The sequence below is a fragment of the Sceloporus occidentalis genome, unplaced genomic scaffold (genome assembly GCF_023333645.1).
Source record: "Sceloporus occidentalis isolate IW3139 unplaced genomic scaffold, rSceOcc1.0.p SCAF_4, whole genome shotgun sequence".
NCBI lineage: Eukaryota > Metazoa > Chordata > Lepidosauria > Squamata > Phrynosomatidae > Sceloporus > Sceloporus occidentalis.
This window is the reverse complement of record NW_028316984.1, coordinates 143,003,113-143,021,685: the sequence shown is the minus strand read 5'-3', so window position 1 is coordinate 143,021,685 and position 18,573 is coordinate 143,003,113. Positions and strand designations below refer to the sequence as shown.

General features: G+C 39.0%; 1 protein-coding gene across 2 annotated transcripts in view; it reads right to left on the bottom strand.

Moving 5' to 3' along the window:
- Positions 1-18,573, bottom strand: part of TTBK2 (tau tubulin kinase 2) — an 84,176-nt gene that overhangs the window by 51,406 nt on the left and 14,197 nt on the right. For both annotated transcript variants that reach the window (XM_089521866.1, XM_089521867.1), the window contains exons 2-3: positions 16,655-16,814; positions 13,012-13,159 (exon numbers count right to left, since the gene is read on the bottom strand). In XM_089521866.1, the coding sequence (XP_089377992.1) occupies positions 13,012-13,159; positions 16,655-16,723 (217 nt within the window). In that variant the 5' untranslated portion in view covers positions 16,724-16,814. The remainder of the gene's footprint in view (positions 1-13,011; positions 13,160-16,654; positions 16,815-18,573) is intronic.

The following is an 18,573-nucleotide window of genomic DNA, read 5'->3' as shown; positions in this document are numbered from 1 at the left end:
GATACCTATCCATAAGCCATGACTGGTGGTATGCTACTTTGTTCCAGTAATCTGAAGAGGGAATGAGCCCTTTATTGGTCCTGTTTGCAGACATACCAAATTATTCAGGATAGTCAAAAACAATCACACAAACATCCCAACTGCAAATTAAAATATCATGAGGGACTAAAAATTAAGCTGGCCCCAAAGCATGCTGGAACAGAGTGATCTTTACTGTATGGAGCCAAACAGGATAAGGAGGTTCATGATAAGGAGCTCAATATCCTGGACGCTGCAACTGAAAAATGCTCCAGCACTCTAATTCTGCTCATGGTTTAGAATAAACAGGGCCTCTACTGATGATTTAAATGGATGAGGGAGGGATTACAAAAGAGAAGGTGATCCTTCAAATCTCCTAATCCCAGATAGCATTTTTAAAAAGGTCTCAAGTCCCTTCATATAAAAATCTTCTTGAGTGTTTTAGTCTTCATTAGCAAGCAGCAGTAATTTGTGTTATATTCCTTCATACATCTAAATATCGGTGTTCTCCAATACTTAACTCAATTTATCTGGCCACTTGTCTTCAAAGGGAAACAGTGCTACAGAGCTTTATTGATCTTATCTGGATTCTCCCTGATCAAATGTCTGATCAGAAAGTACAAGGACAATGGAAAATTCTATTGCATAACTTAATAGAAACAGCATGGAAAACCATGTGCTCTGTCTCTGATAGTCACATGTATGATTTCCTTTCTAGAATGCTGTTGTAGATAGAGGAGAGACTTGTAGAATATATCTTTAAAGCAAGCAACATGTCTGCAAGAAAACATAGTTGCCAGGATGAGAGTATATATAGAGGGCTAGTAACAGTGCAACAAACTAATACTTCCTTACTGAATGCAAACATCTAGAATACCTCAGTGCTAATCCTGACTAAGAAATAGTTGGGAGAATGCAGGGAGTATATTCATATAACTTATCCAATGATCCACATTTTCCTCAATGAAATGTCATAAACTGTCATAAATCATTCATCAATTCTTTACCTCCATTTAGTTTTCTCTCATGGTATTTTGACATCTTCTGTCATATGTGTGCTGTCACACATCCCTTAAAATTTCTTTAATGAAGCACAGCATATAAACTTAGCAAATAAAAAAAAGAACTTGGATTTCAAGCACCAAGTACAACACTTCAATATTCCATCCAGTTTTTAATATATTTATTCATCCTGTTCTTGTGCCAAAGGAATGATAATTTAAATATGTATTTTAAGTGGGGGTAGGGTTGAAATCCCAAGTACTATAGGCAGCCCTTAACATTTGTGGGATTTAGGAGTGCAGCCCCCCTGGCAAAAGTGAAAAACTGAATATAAACCTGTTTTTTATTTATTTTTTACTTGAATGAACACTTTTCTAGGCATCTGTGGGCCCTCCAGTGTGATTTTACAGTCAACTTCCACCAAAAATACAGCATAAAATCATGTTGGAGGCCCAGAGAGGTGTTTTTCCCCTAGATATCTATAGTTCCTCCAGTACAAGTTTAAGTACAAGCAGAAGTGGACTGTTGTTGTTTTCCAGTGGCAGGAGCAAATACAGTAAAACTGTGAATAATAAAATCTGGGAATGCTTTTTGGATACAATAAACAGGGCAGAGTAGAGTTTAGTAATGCAATTCTATAGCCCACAGCTCTAAGATAAAGGATCTGGCTTGCTGAACTGCTAGGTTCTTTGTGTGAAATTCTGATGTTGGAAATTGTAAGAAGTGGTGCTTTGGGGTTTGGTGACATTCTATAGGGTAGTCTTCATTTACAGTTCACAACAGTTTGAAGTAGAGTCCTCCCAAGTATGGATGTAGGCTGACAGCCTACCTCCTATCTGGTGGGTGGGGTAGTCACAAGTACAGTGGTACCCCGGGATACGAATTGACCGCGTTACGAAATTTCCGGGGTACGAAAAAGTTAGATTTAAAAAAACTGTTCCGGGTAACGAAAGATTTTTCGGGTTACGAAAATCATTTCGGCGCGTTTCGGCGCGAAATTCAAATCGGAAGCGCGGCTAGCGGCTTTCCAGCGGCTTTCCAGCGCCTTTTCGGGTTGCGAAATGTATCGGGTTACGAACGGCGCCGCGGAACGAATTAAATTCGTAACCCGAGGTAGCACTGTATTTTTATTTCTTGCCGGCTGATTTCAAGGTTAAGGGGGTCAGATGGACTCCCCGTGTGGGCAAAATGGGAAGGGAAATCTTGCCCATACAGACTTACAAGCAGGGTGGTGTTACCATACCCTGCATTATTGGAGAGTGCTAGTTCACTGATAAACAGTATAGAAATGTATTTACTACTGCTATTGCTATTTTGACGTGCAAATATTTTGTTGTATTTTATTATAACAGCAGTTACAGACAGGCCATAAGCATGAGCCTTGAAATGACTAAGATGACCTTTAAGTGACCTTCCAGCTGGTCACAGTCTTGAGGACATGTGGAAAGAAACTTTGTAACTTTATGGCTGTGAATATTGCTGTTTCCCACCCTCTGCCATGTGCAATTCCTCTTGAAGATCACAGACAAAGGTTTGTTCAGTCTTAAGCATTAAGCCAATCTTTCTGCTAGCCCCACTGTACTTTCCCATACCTAGTTCTATCCAAATTCCGCTGGATTAACTCAATGTCACTGCCATCAAGAAAAAATATTCCCTTTATAACTCTAAAGTTAAAATCATCAACCAGTTGGGAAACCCATTGTTTCTGGGATTCCTGGGAAATACACCCAACAGCCTCAAGACTCGTCAGGCAGGAATACTGCCACATTTCATATTGACCCCTCAACACAGGCTGGCTGTCCCCCACCCCACCCCATGTTTCAGCCAGCCTTGTTTAGTCACTTCCATAATCCCTGGATTGATGCTCCACTTCTGGACTGATAAGGTATTGCCTTCCCTCAACCTTGCTACAAGCTACTATCTTTAATTTTGTTAGTTCTTGTATGTGCATGAATGGTGATTTCCCCCTTTGTTGTTTAATCAATAAAATTAAATTGTACTTTGCACTCTGAGAGTTCTAATTCTTGAACCTGTTATACACAGGCTGGCATTCCAACTCTTTGAAGTTATCTGGAATCCTCTTGGTGCCATTAATTAAAACTGAATTCCCCAATTATGTATTACGTATATACTTGTGTATAAGTCGACGTTGTGTGTAAGTCGAGGACAGTTTTTGAGGCCAAAATCAGGGATTTTGAGATGACCCCTGGATAGGTCGAGGGTAGAATTTGGGTCTCATTGCCCTTCCTTCCCTTTCATAGCCCAGCTGTCCCTTTGGGAGACAGCCGAGCAGAGGAGGAAGCTTCAGAGGCGAGTGCTGCTCTTCCTTCTCTTCTGCAGCCTGGCTGTCGCTTGAGAGAACACGAGGACTGGGGAAAGGAAGGGAGGCAAGCATTTGCCCCCAGCCTTTTCCCGATCCCAGCATCCTCCAGCCTTTGGAGGACACGGGGGATTGGGGGAAGAGGAGAGAGCCAAGCATTTGCCCCCAGCCTTTCCCCAAGCCTGGTGTCTTCCGGCCTCTGGAGGACACGAGGACTGGGACAAGAAGAGAAAGCCAAGTGTTTGCCACCAGCCTTTCCCCAATTCTGGTGTCCTCCAACCTTTGGGAGATACGGGGACTGGGGAAGAGGAGAGAGCCAAGTGTTTGGCCCCCAGCCTTTCCCCGATCCCAGCATCCTCCAGTCTTTGGAGGACACCAGGACTGGGGAAGAGGAGGGAGGCAAGCATTTGCCCCCAGCCTTCCACAGCCCAGCTGTCCTTTCAGGAGACAGCTGGGCTGTGGAAGACACTTGAGAGGCAATGTACTGTATTTCCCAATGTATAAGTTGACCCAAGTTTTGGGGGTCACTTTTTGGGGAAAATGTCTCAAATAATAATAATAATAATAATAATAATAATAATAATTTTTATTTTTACCCCGCCTTTCCATAAAAGATGATCAAGGTGGCTTACAAAGATTAAAACATAGCAATACAAGATAAAAACAATTGCAATATAAAAATTAAAATTATAGTCCAGTATATACGGTAATTTGTGGGTGCCACTTCAGTAACCTAGCAATTTGGGTAACAGTGGACTTGATTTAAATCACTACTCAGAAAAACTCAATTTAATCATGTGATTCCCCCCCCCCCCCCCGACAAAAAGGGCACTCTTTTTCGGTATAAGCTAAATACATATTTTACACAACTCAGAGTTACCAAACACTCATTCTTGCTGGTATAATCTTAATATTTACAACTAGATGAAGGTTTCATTTTTAGAATGACAATTTTTCAGATTAGTTTTAGTTGTATCAAAAAATATTGATTTGGTTATACTATCAGAAACACATCATAGATAGATAATTATGAAATTATTATCAAGTAAACTATCTCCAATGTAATAGGTTAATAATTCATATTTGGACAAGTTTTCTGCTGTACTTTATTGGAAGGAAAAATTAACATTACCTTAATAATAACAATTTAAATAGTTTAATTTAACTAAAACAACGTTATAGCTTATTCTTGTATTTGCTTAAACATCCATCTTTACTAATTGATGTGGATAAGCAAAATATTTTTTAAAAATTTAGACTATCAGCCAGGACCACATGTGGAAAGTTTAAAATACTGTTCCCTAAAGCTCATACACAAATTTACAGTTTTGAGAACTGCATCTGTTGTAATATCCTCTAGACAGAAAAAATGTCCAATAATCTTACAGAAACCTCTGGAAGAGCATTACACTATGAATGGATTAACGGAATTCAATTACCAAAAATTTAAACATTGCATGAATATACATTCTCATGCCACTTAATTAAAAGCTAATCCCAATTTCATTATGAATATGGGCCGTAATGTATCTTAAACAGAAAACTATCTTTAGATAGTTTTTCCTCAAAAAACATTTCATTTAATAAATCAAATTCAAATTTTAAAATCCGATTTTAAAAAATTAAAAGAATAATTTATTTCTATCCACCCTGCTTACAGGCTCTGAAGTCTCTCAAGCAAGAGGAGGGACGAAAAAGACAAAAGGGCTGAAAAGGTTGCTTAAACTGCTGTTTTGCCTCCTTCTTTTGCAAAGAAACCATAAGCTTATCTTTGGTTTCTATGAGGATGTCTCTAAGAGCATCTTCATCAAAAAGTGAATTACCAACAAAGGGGATTCAAGCTAACTCTGTTATGGATTGAGTGTCAGTTTTCCAGTGCTTCAGTTAACTGATCTTCTTGCTACTATGGAGACTGAAAATTGCAATGAGTCTCTAGTGGCATCTGATATAAAAGCTAAGACATTATAAATATAGAAGAGACCTGTGCAGGGATTCTGCACCTAATCCTTGGTTGATGTAAATATCCTGAATCCAGATCGTTACTGCTCTGGATATCAGGGAGATTGTAGAGGAGGCCCGGATGGAGAGGGATGATACCTCATGGGAGCATTTAAGAATTATATCTGCCCTTTTTCATTTAGATCTTCAAGAGAGGAATCTCCTTGTTTGGGTACAATAGCAGCCATGAGGAGAGCTGGAATAGGATCATCAATAACAGTGAGTTTAAGGAATTCCATGTCCTCATGGTTCAGGGTATATAATTTTAAAGCTATATTTACTCTTTACTTACCATGCCCAGGAGAATCCCATTCTGATTTAATGGGTTATTTAAGATCTGAAGGAAGAGGGGCAGCATGAGCAGAGGTTTTAGGTTTAGGAAACACAGTCTTGCACTGTAAGGCCTTATCAGTAAGCAATGCAAGGGCTGTGACTGCTTTACATAAGAGAAGAACAAAATAAGCTAAATTAAAATGTCTCTCTTTTGTTTGTTCATGTTGATGGCCAGTGTATGACCATTTCTCCTCTCCTAAAATCAGATGAGTCTCTCAGGGACACGGTATACAGAGAGACAACACCTGTGTCCTGAAAGGCATGGAAGTGCAGAGTTACTGTTCCAGGTATGGAGACTTGAATCCACATCAGATGACTTCTCAGCTACCAATGACTATACTGGCAGCACAGGCCTGTTTGCCAACTATTTTTCTATATGGAGGGAGAGATTAATGTCTGAATCTTTTAGAAGCACCATGACTAGTGGGACGAGGTTATTCATTCCTTTCAGTTCTTTTGCCACCATAGATGAAATCTGATGAAACCACTTATTTTGATCAAGTAAGGGTATGTGCACAGGAAAAGGCATAGTGACTGAAGTAGGAATGGTTTTGCTTGCTCAAAACGGATGGTATCAATAACATGGGCTTCAAAATGGCCACCGCAAAAGGCTGCAGTATGTGCACATGCTCTCTTGGACTTGGGAGGTGCTGCAGAAGGAACTGGGGCTGGGGCTTTGGTGGCAATCATTGGTGGAGGGAAAGCAGCCCTACTAGGATTGGCTCCCATCTTTTCTTCACATTAAATAATCCCCTTGGAAGTTAAAATTCTCCATTTCCACTTATTGGTTGGTTGATAACTGTCTCCAGTTATTATATCAATAATAATAATAATAATAATAATAATAATAATAATAATGTATTATGTGGTCACAAACCCATCAAAATATTAATAGATTCAACGGCTTTGTTGTATAAGATAGCTTTGGAGGACACAGCCATTGCCATGGGGGCTGCTGTTGTGAACGCATCTTTGTGGCTCCTAAGGGAGGTAGCTAAAAGCACATCCACATCCTGGATGAAAATGAACATGTCTTCAAACAGGAGGGCTCCTAAAGCAAAGCTCAGTTTAAACATCTTGGCTTTAGCCTCCCACATTCTGAGGATGCATTTAAGAAATAGGCACAAAGGGAAGAAAATGAGAAAAAAGGGAATAAAGGGCTCAGGGCTCTTTTTTCCATATAAGGCTTTAAGGAAAGAAGGAGAAAGAAGTTAACAGATATAAACTGAAGAAATCAGGACAGAGAAAGCAGAGGAGATGGCCATATGACCTTTCCAGGGCAAGGCAAGAAGAACTGAAGCAGGAGGAGATGAGAACCAATATAGGTTCATTTTAAAATAACACAATATTTTGTTTAGCCCACCCAGTGACAGGAGCTAACCCATTCATGGATGGTTCCTCCTCCACCAGCTTAGAATGTGTCAGTTCTTTGAATCTGGTCATAATTATCAAGAACAGTTCCTTACCTGTAACTGTGGTTCTTTGAGTTGTCATTTGTGAATTCACCCATATTGATTGTTGTGTGTATCTATATACAGCAAGTATCAAACTTCTAGAGCTGTGCAGAAGTCTTTTTGGTTGGGATCGATGCTATCTGCATCCGAAGTAGTAAGCATCAATGTCAATGGGCCAGTACAGACAGGCCAAAATAAAGCTGCTTCAGGTCACTTTGGAGGTATGCTGTTTAAATAATGCATGCGTACTAAGAGGCCAGAACTCACTCCAAAGCCATGGTCCAGTCCTAAGGACCGGCCCACAGCTTTGGCACAGCTTCTGGCCTCTTAGTACGCATACTCTTAGTATGCATGCATACACATGCATCATTTAAACAGCATACCTCCAAAGTGACCCAAAGCAGCTTTATTTTGGCCTGTCTGTACGGGCCCGATGTTAGCAATAGCAGAGTTGAAATTAATGGCATTGTCATAATAGGAGACATACAGAAGCAGGTGTCATCTTGAGCAGGAACCATTAAAGAAGCTTCAGACAGTATGAGCTGATAAAAGTTGGTTCCACGGTGTTTGATTAGCACAATGCTGGCACTGTCAACACTTTTCAATTATGTTCCTCATTCAAATAAAATAGGCAGGGGAAACCTAGTCAACTGCAGAATTTTGACCCTTTGTTCCACATGATAGGCCTTCAATACAATAAATGTGAAAATTTGTGAGGTCTGGTGCCGTGAACCCTAGAGCCACACAAAACAGGCAGGGGGAGCTGCTACCTGCTGAAATACAGATTTTTGATCCGTTATTCCACATAATAGGTCTTAATTACCATAAATGGGAAAGTGTGTGAGACCTGGTGCCATAAATGCTTGAGCTAGACTAAACAATAAACAAAATTTTGAGAAAAAAGTAAGAAATGAAAGGATGAAACAAACAGAAGAATGATGAAGAATAAAGTCCAAAAAAGAAATAGTCAAACTATTCAACTAGTGGTTGAGGGGGAAATGGTGCATGCAGAAAATAAGTCTTCAATGTACTGTGTGGTAGCAGTGGATGAAAAGGAATTGAAGGCAAAGGCAGGAATTGTCCTGGACCGGTACAATGTTAGGAATCCCACCCCAAAGGCTTCTGCTCAGGTCTAGAAATTTCCAAAAGAATCTGCATAGGCACAGAAAAACTTATATGTGTGAGTCACAGAGACCACAAAGAAGCAAATGGAGCTGCAGAAAGCTGACAGCTACATCTATTAGTAAGGATAAAAAGAAAGTGGAAAAGGAAAATGCTGAAGAAAAATATGCCAAGTAAAAGCAAAACAAAAAAGACCACAAGGAATGTAGGTAACAATGCACAAATACTGACATAGGTACAAAAAAGAGTACAGGGGGGGGGGAGCAAAGAGATACAAAGAAAGATAGATTGTCAACTCATTCCAATAAGTTTCCCTATTAAAAAACCCTTCCCTTGGATATGTCATTGTATATACAGATTATGTAGTTTAAGCATGCTAAAGATAAGTAAAGAGTTGTTTTAATCTGCCTTTTCATACTTGTTTTACTGTTCAAATGTTTGATAGAACTTCATTAATGGGGTTAAATCTCTAACTAACAATTATTGCTAAACAGCTTATCCTTTATGACATAATTAATCTTTTTTTATATATAATATTCATTCAATTCCACATTTAACTGGAAAAGGAAACTCAAAAGGCAGTCATACCTAAAAATGCTTGCTTAAACATTTTCTTGTATATGCACCACTAAGAACAAGAAACAAAAGCTGACCATCGAATCAAAGAGGACAATACTAAGAATTGATCCACAAGTTTAGAGCCAATCAGAATTCCTGTTGTACACACTTGGAGACGTGCCTACAAAATGAGAATTTCTTTGTCCCCTGCATAATTTTGTCAACTCCACTACTTCTTGAGACATCTCCAAGACTTCCTATCCTCCACTGCTCTGCTTAGTTCCTGAAAACCCATATCCTTGACCGCCCAAATAGAGTCCATCCATCTAGCATGAGGCCTTCCTCTCTTTCTGCTTCCCTCCAGCACTCCTAGAATTATTGTTTTTTCCAACGAGTTGTGCCATCGCATGATGTCTCCCAAGTACGACAGCTTCAGTTTTGTCAACTTGGCTTCCAGGTTGATTTCTGACTTGATCTGTTCTGGGACACATTTGTCTTTTAGGCTGTCCATGAGATCCTCAACTACAAATCCCAGAATTCCATAGCATTGAGCCATTGCAATTAAAGTGTTGTCAACCTGGATTATTTCAGAAGTGCAGATGCAGCCCCAGTCTACTCTCTCTAGGAAAACAATTCCAGAGCCTGGAATCTGCTACTGAACAAGTTGTCTCCTGTGTTCCCACCAAATTTTCTTAATGGTCTGAAGATCTCAAAACTCAGCTTTCCCCCACATGTCCTGATCACTATTCTTCTCCTGAGTATTGTGTGTATTGTATTGATTGAATTGTCTGATTGTTTTTAACTGGTTTTAATGACTGAATGATGCATTTTAATTGATGTATTGTACTGTTTAATATGGGGGACTTTTGCTAATGTAACTTGTATTTTATTATTCTGTAAACCGCCGTGATCGAAGGAACGGCGGTATATAAATGAAGACTCATTCATTCATTCATTCATTCATGTGGGACAATGCAGTCCTTCAGAAAAGTGGGTCCAAGTCATATAGGACATTAGCAGAACTTTGAATTCCGCCATAGGAAAGTGTTTTACAGGCACAGTCATTACTGAATTTCAAACCAAAATCTTGAATTATAAAAAGACCATGTCCAATCTGAACCAAGATGGAAGAAAGCCTACCCCACATAAAAATCCCTAGACATAAACACACTTTAAGACACTGAACAGTATCATCAAAGCACAGAAGAAAATGGGAAATGCAGGGAAGAGAGTAATATAAATTTTTGGTTTAGTTACTATTTTTAAAAAAAAACATTTAGTTACTATTTTTAAAAAAAAACAAACAGGAAAAAGCAGTCAAAATTTGCTTCAATGCTTGGTTTTCTCACAACTATAGTTTACATCTAGCATATACCCTATTGTAAATTTTGACTTTTCCCAAAGTGTCTGTTCACCTGAATGCCTCCTTAGTTTATTACATTTCTCCTGTTCCAGTAACTTTAACATCTTTATTCTCAAACTGTTCAATTATCACAGGAATTCACAAAGCCAGCAACAGTATACACACAGAGTATTTATTGTAAGCACTGTTCTGTTGGTTTTTTTAAAATGAGGAGTTCATATTCTGTTACTCCTGTTTATATTTAGTGAATGTACACTTTTTAACATTTTGCAGTATTTAAGATGTCCTTCTTTGCATGCTGGAATACAAGATTTTGAGAATGCTTTTCCAGGTACAGTGCGCCCACACTATTCACAGGCGCACCATACATGACATGCCCCGGAAGCTAGAATGGTATGTACGTACATCCACAGTACGCGCCACACCATGCTGCATGCACAACCATTGTTTTAAACAAGGCTTGAGCATACATGTTTTTTCCTTTACATTAGGGGTGTGTGTGTCTGGAACGGATCCCCCAAGTATGGGAAGGGCCCATGGTATTTAACAATCATACTTATGTATACAAAAACATGCATAAATCAAGGTGCACCAAAAATCTATTTACAGCCAAAATTATCATTTGAATGAACTATATGGAGTGACGTGTAACTGGGCATTTTAATATGCATTGCATTTATAAGTGCTTTAATTGTTTTAAAATTTGAATGTACTGTTTAATTAACAATCAGTATTTATTTTTAATTTTTATACTTCATATTATTTTAACTGTTCTATTTTAATTTATACTGTAAGCTGCTTTGAATCTCATTAAAGAGAAAAATGAGATATACATAAATAAATAAACAAACATTTTATAAAATGTTCTACTTGCAGATTTTTACTTTCCACCTTCCAAGCCCCCCGAGAAACACTGTGTTCTGTGCACATTCCTATATGAAACCTTTTGCTTACTTGATCTTTTTCAATAAAAGATATGATTTTGATCTAATTCAACAAAAGCTAAAATATCAATTTTCAAAAGTCACTTACTGAAGTATTAAATGTATTGTATTATTTTTCCATGGCTCTGCTCTCATTTTAATTCTCACTTTAAAGAGGAAAAATATGTTTTTAGACTGTGTACAGCCTAGATAGTTTAACTAAGAATGATTCAACACTTAAAGCAACACAGTTGTGAAACATCAGCAAATGAGCTGTCAAAATAATCAAACAGTTGTCCAATTTTAATTGTCAATGTATCAAGATGCATATGCTCTTGGACATGTTTTTACCTATAAAGTGCAGTCATAACTAATTAGCTTATTTGCTGTTCACCGCTATGATCTTTGGAATAGCGGTATATAAATAAAACAAATTAAATTAATTAATTAATAACTCAGCTAAACAACCACAGAACTCGGCATAAGAATGGCCGATGAGAAACCATAGAGGAAGCATCACTATCTATCAAATCTACTTCATAAGGCTATAGTAAGCAGTAGGGCACCTGGTCAAATGGTCAGTAGCAAATAATCCCACATAATTTTGACTGTTTAAGACACTATACAAGCATAATGTTAAGTAAGCTAGAAACTTTTAAAAGGACTACCGTATATACTCAACCATAAGTCAAGAAATTTATGCCCTAAAATTGACCCTAAAATTCTGGGTAGACTTAATACAGTGGGCCCTCTCCTTATGTGGGGGATACGTTCTTGATCCCCCCACATAAGGGAAAATCCACCTATGCTTGAGCCCCATAGGAAATAATGGGGCATGTGCATGTGGCAGAGTAGTGCGCGTGTGTTGGTCTTGAGGGGAAAAGGAAGCACTTACCTCCGAACCTGATGGCGTGCCAGTGACTGTGGTGGCCTCCGTCCTCACCCGCCCTGCTCAGACCAATGGCATGGACGCGGACTCTCCCACTGAGCGGGGGGGGGGGAAGCCCTCAGCTGGCTGGGCTTCCAAGTCCGCTTCCCTGGCCAGCTGCTCAGAAGAATTGGAGGGCTGGGAGAGGAAAAGGCTCTCCGCTGCCTCAGCGGCCTCCGCTAAAGAACCCTTGCCCATGGCTCTCCCTGCTCCAGAGAAAGGAATCAGGGATAGAGGGGAGGAGGGCCAGGGAAATGAAGGCAAAGTCCAAAGAAGATCTTGAAGCTGAAAAGTTTTCTAGCAAGGAGCACAGTAAAAAAACGTCCTGCTAGGAGCATAGGCAGCAAAAGACTGGCTCTCTAAAGAGGAGGTAGGGTAGGGCATGGCTTTCTTTGTTATTCTAATCCCTAAATGGGAGGAGCTACCCCACTATTCAGGAGGATGGGACCTTGTCTGCTGGGAAATCGCTATATATATTACCTCAAGTATCAGAGGTAGTATGTTTCTATGTATCAGTCGCTGGAATATGTGAGATGAGGAGCTGGGTCTCATTTCCTGCTGGCATGCTTCCCAATTTGATTGGCTGCTATGTGACTAGATAAGCCTTTAGTCTGGTCTCATGTTCTTCTATTCAAATCACTTCAATAAAGCAATTCTTCTATTAACTGGATGAGAAGAAGTGCTTGGCCAGTAAATATAGCCTTTTTGATTTCCTTCAAATGTTCTTGAAATACTATGCCATGTAAAAAAAATTACTCAGCATTTTCACTTATCTCAAATGACATACTGTCAAACAGGCAAGGAGAGGTATGCATATATGTACAGGGCTGTTAGAAATCATCGTATATTTCTCTATGTATACTGATCAATATAGCATAGCTTTATTATACACTTGAGCTTTTTCATTGCTTTAACTCAGGTGGAAGACAAAAAAGGTGAGAGAGAATCTAACATCTCCTTATTAGGAATACAAGGATTTTTGTCTACCTTACCTTGTAGTTTTTTCAACACAGCTACTTCCATTTTCAAAACCTGCTTTGGTTGCTGAGCTGACTCAACCTTCAGTGCAACATTCTCTCGGGTAAGCAAGTCCAGTGCATCGTAAATTTCTCCAAATCCTCCACCTCCTATCTTTTTCAGCTGTAGTAAATAAGGTATTTACATTATTGTGCAATGTGTAAAAACGACAGATCTTTTAATATCACTAGCTACAATCTAAATTATCTAGCCATTTACGGAAACAAGTTTTACAATTGTCTCAATATAATCAATTCCGATCTATTAATGTTAATGTTAATAATATTAACAAGACACTGGATACAGCAAATTATGCCAGAATTAACTTTATTTAAACAGACATCTTATGCAATATGTCAGCAACATTTGCTAAAACCTACAAATTCAGATGGATGGCTGAATAAGATTTTCATTAATTAGAAGCTCATTTTCAGTATCCGAAATAGTTATTTTACCATTCCCAGTACCTCAGAAAACTAGGATAAATTGTACAGATTAATAATAATGGCAGAAAATATAGCATGCAAGTTGGGTAGTCACCCATTTAATAGAAACAGCAATCAATCATTCATAACAATTTTAGTTAATTAAAGCTATATACGAATACAGAATAGTTCTGAGGGAGAAACAGGATGTTTCCTTTATTTTTAGATAATGCACATGAACACTGAATTGGGAGTAATCTTAAAAGGAGCATTTCCCACTTGTAAACTAAAAAGGGAGAATGCTCTTTTTAAATAAACTATCTGTCATTTACCACAACTTACATGAAACTGTTTCAGTAATAGGTATTTTAATTGCTGGCTAGTGATACTTTAATTGATTTTAGATCTATAAATCTAATTTTTAAAAATGGAGCCAGAAAAATTATGAAAATGTACCTAATTTAAATCTTCAGACCATATAACTAAGTTTTAACATTGATTTTTAAACACAGAATACACACAGCCTGAGATCAGCCTACCTACATAGTTGTAAAGGACATCCCAAAAGCCCACGATGGGTATTAGGAGGAGGAAGTCAGTGTAGATGAAGGAAATCAGCTTCACATAGCTTGAGGCATGAGTCAGTGAGCAACTTGTTGTTATGCTGTGTGTCTTCAAGTCTATTCTGATTTATGGCGACCCTATCATAGGGTTTTCCTGGCAGGTTTCTTCAGATGGGCTTTGCCACTGCCATCCTCCGAGGTTGAGAGAGTATGACTTGCCCAAGGTCACCCATTGGGTTTCTATGGCCAAATCAGGATTCAATCCCTGGTTTCCCAGTGTCCTAATTCAATGCTCAAACCATTACAGCACGCTGGCCCTTCACATACTTTCTCCTATACATATGCTAGCTTACCTTAAGTAGCACCTAGGTATGGCCTCAACTCCTAGAGCAGGGGTAGGCAACCCTTTTGAGCCAGGGGCCGGGTTGCTGTCCCTCAGACAACTGGGGGGCCGAAGCCAAAAAATAAATAATTTAATAATTTTAAAAAATTAAATAAATAAATAAACCGGGACAAATGTAGGGAAAAATTTTCCAATGGAGGGCACTTTTTAAATAAAAAATGGAGGACACGCGAAAAAATTTGCTGATTTTTTAAAAAATGTTAAGATAAATGCATGTTTCTGAGGCTTCTATAGACAATTGCCCCCCTTGCCCCTGCGTGCGAGAGGCCAAAGGCCCCGGCGGCAATCGGCGGTAGGACCGGGCTGGGGCCGGTCCCAAGGCCTTGCTGGGCCGCATCCGGCCCGCGGGCCGCAGGTTGCCTACCCCTGTCCTAGACTATGTCATAAAGACTTTAGCTGCTGGGGCAGAAACAGGACACAGGTCACTTTTGTTTCCCCAGCAGCTTCCCTCTCATAAGTTGTTGCCAAAAACATTTGGAAGAAGTCTATGAAGTCTCTACCAAAAGTCACTAATATTCCCTGGATGACTACACAGTAGCAATAGCAAGTACATTTCTACACCATTTATCAGTGAACAAGCATTCCCTAAGCGGTTTACAATCTGTAGGCCAACTCCCTCCAACAAGCTGAGTACTCATTTTACCGACCTACAAAAGGATGGAAAGCTGAGTCAACCTTGGAGCCCTTCACTAGGATCAAACTCACAACCTTGTGGCTGCAGTACCAACATTTAACCACTGTGTCACCAGGGCTCACTTCTCATAGCAACCTTTGCCGGCTGACTCCTGGATCTCAGCACAAAAATTAAGACATAAACACATCCACATCAGCTATAAGGAAAATAAAAGTTGAAGACTTTTCAATAGTTACATAAAACCACCCCTGACCATCATTGTATCTTAACGATCCAGTAGCAGCTTCCATTTAAAAATGCTAGAACAGACATGCAATTGGGAAATTTGCAGTATTGTGTACAAGAAAAACTGACTCAAAATAAACTACTCAGGGCATCTGACTGTGGCCATATGAGTGCCAAATATAACAGTGCTATATTCAAAGTGCCCAGCCCAAGTCTTTCCAGCATATTGTGTTTCTGCAACTGGAACAGCCCTTGAGCATTTATAAGCTCTCACTGTGTAATACAGTAACCAAAATATTAAGAGGTTCTCTTACAATTCCACCAAGAATGCTGCAGACAAAAACCACAAGGCTTCTCCCTCCTACAAAACCTAGCTACAAGCAGTAATCAAAATCAGTGCATACCTCATGACATGGGCTTTTTATTGTGATTGTTTAATAGACATAAAAGAGTACTACATGGCAGAGACATGCAGTTCATTCAGCCTGCAGCAGACTGGCTCCACAGGATGAATTTAGCTATACTAACATCTGGGTATATACTTTAGGAAAGCCACATTATTAATGTCATGTCACATAGCAAGGGCCAGTTTTGCTGCTCCTCTTATGGACAGCACTTCCATCGAATTTTCAGAAATCCAACCTGCCCCCATGGTAAATAAATACACCAACCATGTAAGGCATTTTCCAAATACCTTCTGTATAATGAAGTACAGGAATTCACAGAAGCCAACAAGCTATTAAACTGAGAAGAAGGCACTTCCACTTTAAAATACCTCCTTTCCTGTGCATCCTCACACCAAACCATCTCTGTTGAGGAAAGTCCTCCATACATCTCATAGAGGATTAGGAGGTGGAAGATGGGAGCAAGGTCACACATTATACCAATCCCCTTCCATCAGCACATCTCACTATACAAGTCTCTGTTAAGAAACCAAGCAAGTCAACATACCTAAATTCCAATTCTTTCAGAAGGCACAATGCAAGTCCATGAACAGAAAACATCTATATATCTGGCCATTTATAACAAATCAAAATCTGCTTTTAAGAAATACCATCAGAAAAGCTTTTGTAAACAGTTGATTCTTTATTTATTAGGTGATCAGTGTACCAGAGAAGCCATTAAGTCTAAGCAAGCAGACTGCTAAATTGTAACTTGCAAAGATGATCAAGAATATACTTTTGAGAGATAAGCAGCAAATATATGTTTCTTCCTTTCCTTTTCCTACAAACTGAATGCAGTCTGGACATATGTCCTCTCTATTTAGTTACTTGAGGTTTTATATTTCCATTTACATTTATTTCATTGAGTGCTTTTATTATGCACCTATTTGGAGGTGGGGGAATAAAGAGGATTTAATATACTCACCACTTTCCATCTTTCTTTGACCAGTATTCCCACACTAAGGATATCTGGCTGTTCCCCGCCTCCACTCATTGCAATCTCCTGGGGTAGGACAGCTGCTATGCAAAGCCTACGTCAGTAGAGGCCATCCATCTCCCAGAGGTGGCTTCCATTTAAGCAGAAGCTATAGAAACAAACAGCAGCACATGAGATCTTGCTAACTGAAACATAGGCAAGACAAGAGTTTTTCATATCCTATTCTAATAGAGGTACTTTCAGCTTCACAATGCTAAACCGAAAAATAACAAGAAAATGACAATAAAAAATAAATTTCAAAAACAAAAATACCTTAATAAGATGTGAAGTCAGTTTACTGATCTTTCATGTACTTTCTCAGTAACATATGAAATAAAATGTTTATGAAGTAAGCAAACCAACATTGCACATAGTTTGGATTTGCTGTACAATATAAGCAACACTGGAAGACTATTTCTGAACTTAAGCAGTAATATTTATTTATAGAACATCATCCCAATAATTTTCATGATTTATGTTTTAACTGCTTTTAATTTTTTGATAGTTTAATCATTTTTAACTTCTGCATTTTGAGAATTTTCTTTTAATCTGCTGTAAGCCTCCCTGAGTTCTGAATTGGGAAAAAAGTAGAAAATTAATAAATGACTAAATAAATAAAACCATCTCTGCAGCCAATCCACTCCCCCCCCCCCAAATATTATAGGCAGGAGGCTCATGTTGGGAAAACATAACTTGACCAAGGCAAAAGGATAAAGCCACGGCCACAGTTGTATGTACTTCATAAATTTCATCAAAGACAAGCAGAGATTTTTACACCATGTCATGTTTTGGAGTCCCTTTAAATAGCTTGCTTTAATAACACTATACAACTATCCTAATACACACACACTATAGATGGATAGATGGATAGATAGATAGATAGATAGATAGATAGATAGATAGATAGAGATCATAATGTATCACAACAATAAAGAGCTGATTCAAGAGAAAGTTGTGCAAGATTCACAAAATTTTCCTCTAAGATACCCTTTGAATGCAGTTATTTTTAATGCTGGAGGTAGTTTTATCAGTAGAATAAATCTGATGCAAAGGGCTTATTTCACAGATTTCAACCTGGTACAGACGGGCAAAAAGTGCTGTCCTGCGGGCGGGGTGAGGGCTGAACGTCCCCATGCTCCCGTGCTGCCCAGGTGCCATCTTGGCACACAGCCATTCAGATGGTGCGTACAAAGATGACGTCCCTTTGATGCAGCACCCAAATGGTGCCGCACCAAAGGGGCGTGACCAACCCTCCCAGCAGCGGCTGTGACACCTCTTCACAGGCACAAAAAGATGCCAGAAAAAAACAGGTCCTTTTTTGTGCTCTGCGGCGGCTGGATCGATGCCGTGGCGTGCATTTGCTTCAGCATTGATCCAGGGCAGAAAGAAGCGGTGTCTTGCCGCCTTTTCCTGCCTGTCTGTACCGGGCCATTGTTCACAAGATTGTTACAAAGGCAGAGTTTTCAAGGATGTCAGAGTACTGCTCAGGACCTTTGAGGATATGCATCCCAATAAACTCAAGCTAGCAATCTACATAAGCTCATATCATATTTCATGTGATGCATGAATGAAAGCATATGCCAATCAAATGTATTTGATCTCAATCTTGTGAAAACTTTGAACAAAATGTTGAACACACACACACAGAGAATCTATTCTAAGTTAACACATCCACACAATGTACTGTACACTTGTATAGAGAAGCATTTTTCAACATAGCAGAGCTAATGGAATCATCAGGACTATAAACAGACAGTGAATTTTCTATCTTCTGTAAATGTTATTGTTATCTAAAAATCTCTGCAGTGAAGTGGCCCAGGAGCTATTTGATGCTATAATGCTGCACTGTAAAATACTTAACACATACA